The 9,434-nt window shown below is 56.2% G+C and overlaps 1 protein-coding gene across 15 annotated transcripts in view; it reads right to left on the bottom strand.

The window, feature by feature from the left end:
* Positions 1 to 2,863: 2,863 nt before the first annotated feature.
* TTC7B (tetratricopeptide repeat domain 7B) overlaps positions 2,864 to 9,434 on the bottom strand; it is a 273,939-nt gene continuing 267,368 nt past the window's right edge. For 13 of the 15 annotated variants that reach the window (XM_070378356.1, XM_070378348.1, XM_070378349.1 and 10 more), the window contains one exon: positions 3,798 to 4,072. In XM_070378356.1, the coding sequence (XP_070234457.1) occupies positions 3,851 to 4,072 (222 nt within the window). In that variant the 3' untranslated portion in view covers positions 3,798 to 3,850. Of the gene's footprint in view, positions 3,758 to 3,797; positions 4,073 to 9,434 lie in introns of those variants that run through there. The other 2 variants (XM_070378355.1, XM_070378347.1) reach the window with 2 other exon arrangements.

The following is a 9,434-nucleotide window of genomic DNA, read 5'->3' as shown; positions in this document are numbered from 1 at the left end:
AAACCCAACAGAAAAAGAGGCTTTTTCCTAACGTTTCCATAACACAAGTCCTAGAGGGGCCTTCCATTGGCCAAGCTTGGACCAAACATCCAAACCCAGTTCAGTTCAGTTCAGTCCAGTCACTCAGTTGTGTCCAACTCTTTTCGACCCCATGAACCACGGCACACCAGGCCTCACTGTCCATCACCAACTCCTGGAGTCCACCCAAACCTATGTCCATTGAGTCGGTGATGCCATCCAACCATCTCATCCTCTGCTGTCCCCTTCTCCTTCTGCCGTCAATCTTTCCCAGCATCAGGGTCTTTTGAAATGAGTCAGCTCTTCGTATCAGGTGGCCAAAGTATTGGAGTTTCAGCTTCAACATCAGTCCTTCCAAAGAACACCCAGGACTGATCTCCTTTAGGATGGACTGGTTGGATCTCCTTGCAGTCCAAGGGACTCTCAAGAGTCTTCTCCAACACCACAATTCAAAAGCATCAATTCTTCGGTGCTCGGCTTTCCTTATAGTCCAACTCTCACATTCGTACATGACTACTGGAAAAACCATAGCCTTGACTAGATGGACCTTTGTCGGTAAAGTAATGTCTCTGCTTTTTAATATGCTATCTAGGTTGGTTGCAACTTTAAATTTCATGGCTGGAATCACCATCTGCAGTGATTTTGGAGCCCCCAAAAATAAAGTCTCTCACTGTTTCCACGGTTTCCCCATCTATTTGCCATGAAGTGATGGATGGGACCAGATGCCATGATCTTGGTTTTCTGAATGTTGAGCTTTAAGCCAACTTTTTCAGTCTCTTTCACTTTCATCAAGAGGCTCTTTAGTTCTTCTTCACTTTCTGCCATAAGGGTGGTGTCATCTGCATATCTGAGGTTATTGATATTTCTCCCAGCAATCTTGATTCCAGCTTGTGCTTCTTCCAGCCCAGCGTTTCTCATGATGTACTCTGCATAGAAATTAAATAAGCAGGGTGACAATATACAGCCTTGACATACTCCTTTTCCTATTTGGAACCAGTCTGTTGTTTCATGTCCAGTTCTGACTGTTGCTTCCTGACCTGCATACAGGTTTCTCAAGAGGCAGGTCAGGTGGTCTGGTATTCCCATCTCTTTCAGAATTTTCCACAGTTTATTGTGATCTACACAGTCAAAGGCTTTGACATAGTCAATAAAGCAGAAATAGATGTTTTTCTGGAACTCTCTTGCTTTTTCGATGATCCAGCAGATGCTGGCAATTTGATCTCCGGTTCCTCTGCCTTTTCTAAAACCAGCTGGAACATCTGGAAGTTCATGGTTCACATATTGCTGAAGCCTGGCTTGGAGAATGTTGAGCATTACTTTACTAGCATGTGAGATGAGTGCAATTGTGCGGTAGTTTGAGCATTCTTTGGCATTGCCTTTCTTTGGGGTTGGAATGAAAACTGACCTTTTCCAGTCCTGTGGCCACCGCTGAGTTTTCCAAATTTGCTGGCATATTGAGTGCAGCACTTTCACAGCATCATCTTTCAGGATTTGAAATAGCTCAACTGGAATTCCATCACCTCCACTAGCTTTGTTCATAGTGATGCTTTCTAAGGGCCACTTGACTTCACATTCCAGGATGTCTGGCTCTAGGTGAGTGATCACACCATCGTGATTATCTTGGTCATCAAGATCTTTTTTGTATAGTTCTTCTGTGTATTCTTGCCACCTCTTCTAAATATCTTCTGCTTCTTCCATACCATTTCTGTCCTTTATTGAGCCCATCTTACCATCACTAAATTATAAGGCTCTACTACGGTTCTGGATGCAAAGACTGGACCTTCGAGTTCACCCTTGAGCCATGTGGATGGAGTCTGGGCTCTCCCGAGAGGTGGGACGCTCTGGAAGGGAAGATGCTGGACAGGCAGACAGGAGCCATGCATGGGCTGGTGCACACAGGATTTTCCAAGGTAAAGTCCTGGCACGGAGCTGGCCTGGGAGAGAGTGGCTGGTATGGAACCTGGACCGTTATCCTCGGGGGGGCCTGGTCTCCTGCCTTCTCAATGCTGAGCTGGGTGGGTCTCCCGCCACAGTCCTGCACAGGATCTCAGGCTAGGCGCTCACACTCTAGCCAGGGCTACCCACTGCCCCACTGGGCACCACCCTTTCTTGTCAGTGCCTCACACTGCAAGTCCCATGCCTATGACCACCCATGGGAGGCTGCCTGAAGTGGCAGTGCTGACATTGGGATGCCTGCCTGCCCTGCCCACAGGGAGCTTTTGCCTGAAGTCTCTCCCCAGACATCAGCTGCACCCTCACCGCCTGCTCAGTGAGTCAGGGAAGTCATGCCCAGCTTAGGCGGGGGCTCTCAAGGCTTCAGGGTGCTCCCAGCAATGCGGGGCCACCACACTGATGCTCAGCCAACCAGCTCTGGGGGATTAGGGAGGCCTGCTCAACTTCTCTCTGGTTCTTGGTGTCTAGTCTTTACTGTCCAATCTGTTGGGCAGAGCTTCACATTTGGCTCCAACCCCCTCATACACCTCTCTTCATGGTGGCAAGAGGGCTGCTGCCATTCTAGCCTCACAACTCAGGTTCAAGTGTGAGAGAAGAACAGCCTTTCCTTGCAGCTCCCATCCTAACTGGACCACTTCAGGTCACATGCTCACTCCTGATCGTCTGTTGGAGGGAACAGCTAGATGTTGACTGGCTAGGCCTGAGTCACAAGCTCCAATTTCAGGCAACACGGGAAAGGAGAATTGCCCCACTAACATCAGGGCCGGACCTCCTCATTCCAAGGGCTGAGGAGTCCAGGGAAGCCCCCAGGCACCAAAAGCTCCCTATTCTATGAACTGAGTATTAGGCTCTCTGTGGTCTGTGGGTTTTCATGAGAAACACAAGCTGAGGGTCCATTTAAAAATCATTTTATTATTAACATCATCTTTCCATTTAGCCAAGTGTCTGTAATGTATAAGGAATGTCGGTAAATATTCCATTTGAAGCTTCTTTGTACATATTTCCATCGATAAATAAACTCTGAATTCACATAAAAAAGTTAAACTTAAATAACTCATATTTCCTTCTCTTGTAACAGGCATATATTGGCAAAATATAAATATTCTTGGACTCAGGCTTTGTTCTAAGTGAGGACAGTAATTTATCACATGGTACAATTATTGACAACAAAACCAAGAAATTGTCAGCTGGTGTCCTGGCTTGGACTAGTTACTGAGGTGGGAACAGAAAATTCACATTTGGTTTCTGGGCCAAGGATACAGCGGGAGTGGTGATGGGGGGGAGCGAATAGTTTTCTTTACAGCTCTGATAAAAATAATCTGCTCTGCCACTGAATTTTAACTTTGAATACATTCTTCTACATTTGCGGATTAATTCCATTATCATGTTACTTAGAACTCAGATGTCGACTAACAAAATATGGCACGTAATCCATTTTGAACCACGTCAGTAGATTCGAGAACTATCATCGGGCTGGCGGGAACGGCAACAGAAATGCACGTTGAGGGTGGTGACTGGGGGTCGGCTGGGTGAGTCCACGCGGTCGGTTGCACACTTCCGGGGCCTCGCGCAGCACGCGGCCGTGTGCCCGAGCGGCGGGAGGCCAGGGACGCTCAGGGCGCGCGGGGGATGACGGGAAAGGCGCGGGGCGAGGGATGACGGGAAGGGCGGGGCGGGGCGGCTCAGAGCGCGCGCGGGATGATGGTAGGCGGGGCCGCGCAGAGGGCGCGGGGGATGACGGGAAGGGCACGGCGCGGGAGGGCGGGGATGTCGGGGAAGGGCGGGGATGTCGGGGAAGGCGGGATGTCGGGAAGGGCGGGGGAAGGGCGGGGATGTCGGGGAAGGGCGGGGATGTCGGGGAAGGGCGGGGCGGGGCGGCTCAGAGCGCTCGCGGGATGACGGTGAAGGGCACGGCGGGGCTGCTGGCCTCCAGCTCCAGGGCCGTCAGGAAGCACTCGGTGGCTGCCGCGTCGTTGCCCTGAGCCTGCAGGACCTCGCCCAGGCCGTTCCAGACCTCGTGGGCCGTGGAGTTCACCTGCACCGCGTCCCGCAGGATCTTCTCGGCCAGACTGTAGCGGCCCAGCTGGTGGAGGATCAGGGCCTGCAGAGGCAGACAGACAGACAGACAGTCAGTCAGAGAGACGACGCTCTGGACTCCGAGCTGTCCCTGAGCTTCGGCACGTTCCTCGGAGGCAGGCAGGTGTCTCCACCAGGCCGGGCACAGTGGAAGTTCAAGTTCTTCCTGCGCTCAGGGCGGGAGTCAGAAGGATCACTCAAACCATGAACCGTGCGAAGTCACCGGCATTCGGCCATTTGTGAACAACAGCAACAAAAATGCCATTTCCAAAGGTCCACCCAGGACTGCACCGCGTGGGGCGGCCACGGTCTGTCTGCTGACGCCCGCCCGCAGAGGGCTGTTTGCCATCTTTTACTTTTCTTTAACCTCAAGAAAAGTCACAACAAACAGAACAGAAATGTCAGTTGCTCACAGCCCCCACCCTGGCCGCACCCTGATCTCACGGTCCCCTCCGTGCTCGGCGCCCGCACAGCTGTCACTTCAGTTTTAGTGACTGCGCGCGTTGGTCCCCAAATATTCCACCCTCATCGTGTTTCCAGGTTGTGCGTCTCCACAACTGGTGTGTCTGGATTTCATCCGACAGACACTCATTTACTCAAGGACCCTCTCACGGGGAGACACCCAGGCTTCCCCGTCTCAAGCGACTGAACCACCCGCCCCCCACCCCTGCGTTGCCTCGTTTCCCGTCGGGGCTGAACGGGGGCGGAGCCTCTCCTCGCCGCTCTCGCTTGCAGGGTGTCGCGGGCCGTCTTGGCCTGCACTGGTCAGACGAGCTTCAGGGTCACGTTGTGAGTCCCTCTGGCTGTGCGCGCACGACCGCTCTCAGAGCAGGGAGAAGCCTGACAAAGCCTCGTCTTCCTGCCCGGAACGCGGCCTGGCCTCCGGGCCTGCAGACCTCAGCCCTGCGCGTTCTCTCCGTGCCTCGCGTGTGGCGGGGCTGAGGCCGCCCGGTTTCCTCAAGGCTGCGCCTCGCCAGGGGCCGAGGGCAGAGTCGGGCTGTGCTGCCCGAGGGTCCGCTGCGGCCCGAGCCACAGCCACCAGCGCCCTGAGCCCACACTCCAGGGGGCTCCGGCCTCCGAGATGAGCTCCTGGAGCGGGTAGGGGCGCTCTCGGCAGGCAGCCCCCAGGCCCCGAGGGCTGTGCCTGGGTAGTTCTCAGGACCAGAGAGCACCCTGACGGCCCAGAGCCGTCGGCACCTCTGAGCACCCGACTCGGGGCAGTGAGGCTGACCCGGGAGCCTGTGGTCAGAGGGTGACGGCGGGACACCCGTAGCCTCAGCAACGAGCGCGCCTCGGTCCTGGCGGGGCAGGTTCCTGATTGAGGAGGAGGAGCAGGAGGGCTCAGGTGGAGGGAGGCTGTCCTCCCGGGGCAGAGGACAGTAAGCCCAGGGTCAGGTCCCCCTCTCGGAGGGGAAAACTGCAAGAATAGCATGTGTTTGCCTTCTTAGTAACATCATCATATCTAATGACGTCACAAGGGCCTCCCTGGGGGCTCAGACAGTAAAGAGTCTGCCTGCAACGTGGGAGACCTGGGTTTGAGCCCTGGGTTGGGAAGACCACTGGAGAAGGGAAAGGCTACCAACTCCAGTATTCTTGCCTGGAGAATCCCCTAACTGAGGAGCCTGGTGGGCTACGTCCATGGGGTCGGACATGACTGAGCAGCCGAGCACAGCACAGCACAGCAGACAGGCTCAGAAAGGCCTAGTGTCTCGCCAGAGGTCACAGGGCCCAGGAGGGTGGAGCCGGCAGCTTCTCAGCGCTCGATGCTGCCGCTGGCACTGTGAGAGACCGGCCCCCGGGCACCAGCCCAGCTCCAACTGAGCAGAAGGGCGCCCGCTGTGCTGTGGGTCCCTCCCAGCCCCTCCTTCCCGCATCTGTGATGGGGTGGCTCCCCTCGAGGGCACAGCCTTTCTCCCCTTTCTCTGCTGTTCGGAAGCACCCTGCATATTCGCTCAAGGACTGGGGCGCTCCTTGCCTCTCTCTGGGGGCCACAGGCCGGCGGTCACCTTGAGGCTCAGGGTGGCTGCAGACGCTGAAGGACTGGGGGTCCTGTTAGTCAGAAAGCAGACCTGTGAGATGAGACTCAGGAGCACCGGGACCTTGGTCCAGCAGGGCCTAGAGGTGAGTGCTCCCAGCAGCACTGGCCTGACCCCACCCTACAGGAGTGGGGACAAGGACACCGGTCCACTGGCTGGTAATTTTGTTTCGAAAGTGGCAGCTGCTGGACCTTGGAGGCTCCAGGGGCACAGGGCAGGGACAAGGGCACCCCTCCCAAAATGCCTGCAGGAACCAGCTGTGGGCTAATCCAACCCACTGTCCTTAGGGCTGGCCAGCTAAGGGCCTTGTGATTCTCTAGAGTTCTTACCGGCGTGGGAATTTCTAGCCCATCCCTGGACTTATATTTCGAACGTAAGAACAGGCTCCCATTTCCAGATGACCTTGAAGCTTCCTGAGCAATCTGTTTAGTGGAATTAATTCCTAAAGCCGGGGCAGCTTGGGGAGGCATCACAGGCTTGCCAGGGGCTGCCAGCTCACGCTTGGCAAGGGAATGAAACATCGGCCTCTCCCCAGTCCCCGAGTGAGCCAAGGGTGGCTCAGAAATCAGGCAGAGTGAGGGCAACCAGAGCAAGCTCCGGCCGGGGGCTGAGTCAGTGCTAGGGGCCAGCGTTGCTGGCAGGGTGGCCAGAGCTGGGCTGGCACCTGGACACGCCTGGCCATCGGGACTGAAGCGCCTCCGGAGCCCCTCTGTGTCATGAGGGGCTTCCATGCGCTCCTGTCCCTGAAGCCCCCTTCATTCTTCAGGTCCCGCTTTCTCTCTTCTCCGAAGATCAAGGCCTCACCCCCTGAGGCTGGCAATCCGCTGTGCTCACCCCCAGCCAGGCCCTGCTTTCTCCCAGAACAGGCCTCTTGGCTCATCCAGGCTGATCCCTCAGCCCAGGTATTTCTGCAGGACGCAGCACCCACCCCTCATCCACCTCCCCAACCTTGGTCAGTCTTATCTGCCCCTTTCTGGAGCTCTAGTCCATCTGCCTGAAGCCCTGACAATCCCAAAGTCCAGGCCACACCAACCCCTTAGGCAGCACTGTGCGTGTGTGTGTGTGTGCTAAGTCACTTCAGTCCTGTCTGACTCTTTGCAACCCCATGGACTGTAGCCTGCCAGGCTCCTCTGTCCACGGGATTCTCCAGGCAAGGGTACTGCAGTGGATTGCCAGGCCCTTCTCCAGGGAATCTTTCTGATCCAGGGATCGAACCCATGTCTCTCATGTCTTTTGCACTGGCAGGTGGGTTCTTTACCACTGGCACTGCCTGGGAAGCCCTTAGGCAGCTCTACCCAGCAGCATATTAAAAAGCAGAGACATTACTTTGCCAACAAAGGTCCATCTAGTCAAAGCTATGGTTTCTCCAGTAGTCATGTATGTATGTGAGAGTTGGACCATAAAGCTAGCTGAGCACCAAAGAATTGATGCTTTTTGAACTGTGGTGTTGGAGAAGACTCTTGAGAGTCCCTTGGACTGCAAGGAGATCCAACCAATCAATCCTAAAGGAAATCAGTCCTGGGGATTCATTGGAAGGACTGATGCTAAAGCTGAAGCTCCCAATACTTTGGCCACCTAATGCAAAGAACGGACTCATTTGAAAAGACCCTGATGCTGGGAAAGAGTGAAGGTGGGAGGAGAAGGGGATGAGAGAGGATGAGATGGTTGGATGGCATCAGTGACTCAATGGACATGAGTTTGAGTAAACTCCAGGAGTTGGTGATGGACAGGGAGGCCTGGCGTGCTGTGGTCCATGGGGTCACAAAGAGTCAGACACGACTGAGCAACTGAACTGACTGACTCACCCAGTGGCATTTAGCTCCCGCCTCCAGCCCTCAGCCGGGCAGGAGACAGAGAATTTGATGACCGACATAGTTCATTACCTTAGCAAGCAAGCACCCTCCCCCCATCAAAGGCACAAAAGCGCACACCCCAGCCGTGCACTGTGGACACGGATGTGGGCAAGAAGCTGTCCTGCTCTCAAAGCCGGGGACCCGGTGACAACCCCAGCGTGACCAAGCTGTGCGCCCGGCACTGGGGTCTGCCTCAGCCGCCGGCAAGACTGCACTTCACCTCTACTGTCTGCACGCCGGGGCCACAAGGCTGGCTCCTGCCCGAGATGCCTCTGCTGGGCTGAGCGTCGGAGCTGAGATGTGGTTGCTGTGGCCCCGACGCTGGGCCCCCGCTCCTCCTCTGAGGGAAGACGTGCAAATGGCCTGCGCCTCTGCCAGCCCTGCTGATTCCGGGGCCACTGGAGATGAGGGCCCGCTGGGGCCGGCCTCCCGAGCAGACAGAAGCCCTCAAGGAGGCGACTCTCAGTCCCTGTCTTCAGGTGCAAATGAACACAGCTTGCTAAGCTTGCAATTATTATAATCAGGTGTTTTGTACAAAGAAGACCTTGGTGAGGCACCACACTGGAAGTGAGGGATTAAATTAAACCTGTTCTTTCAAAGGAGACAAAAGGGACTTGGCGGGTTTGAGGATAATCAGTGTCTTCCTCACACTTTTACATGCGTGTGGAGACTGCTGCCCGGGGACGGAGCCCCTGGCTGCTTGCGGGGGCGCCATGCAGGGGCCCTGGCTGTGGGGAGCCCCTCTGTCCACGCCCAGGACAAAAGCCCCTGGGAGATCTTTTTTTTTTTTTTTTAATGTATTTATTTTCCCTTTTTTTGGGCTGCACCACGTGGTCTGTGGGATTTTCGTCCAGGGACCAGGGATCGCAACGGTGCCCCCTGCATCGCAAGCAGTCTTAACTACGGGCCCCCCAGGGAAGAAGTCCTGCCTCTTGGAGATTTTAGACGTCACCGCGGGTCTCTGCCCAAGTGCCAAGCCAGCGCTTCGCTTGGGGGTTCACTGGCTGTCGGGACACCCGCCCTATGGCACCACTGCTGGGGGCTCCCGAGCTGGGGACCCACCAGGGGCAGCGGAGCGTGTGGAGCCCGAGAGGGTGGAGGCAGGTCGGAGCACGGGCCCCTGGCTCCCCGCATGCCCACGAGCCCAGCTCCACCATGGACTCGGGCAGCTTGCGCGGGTCCCAGGGGCTCTGCCTGCATCATGCGAACAAGGACTGAGACACGGGAGAGCAGCGAGGCCCGTATGAGGCCTGGGAGGGCTCAGTGACGGTAGCCTTCGCTGAACCGTCCCGTGGTCAACACCGTGATTCTGAGCGACCACGGGGCAGGGGCTCCTGGAGGCCCGCGGCCGATGACCCGCCCCTGCCGCCCCTGCGCCCTCTCGGCCGCCGCCCGGTCAGATGAGGGAGCCTCCGATTCGCCTCTGCGTGTGCGGTGCCCGGGGCGGCCCAGCACCCCCGAGGGCCTTGGTGAGCGTCTGCTGGATGGATGGAGAGAT

Source organism: Bos mutus, chromosome 10, assembly GCF_027580195.1.
Source record: "Bos mutus isolate GX-2022 chromosome 10, NWIPB_WYAK_1.1, whole genome shotgun sequence".
NCBI lineage: Eukaryota > Metazoa > Chordata > Mammalia > Artiodactyla > Bovidae > Bos > Bos mutus.
The sequence above is the reverse complement of the archived record's forward strand: the minus strand, read 5'-3'. Positions and strand labels throughout refer to the sequence as shown.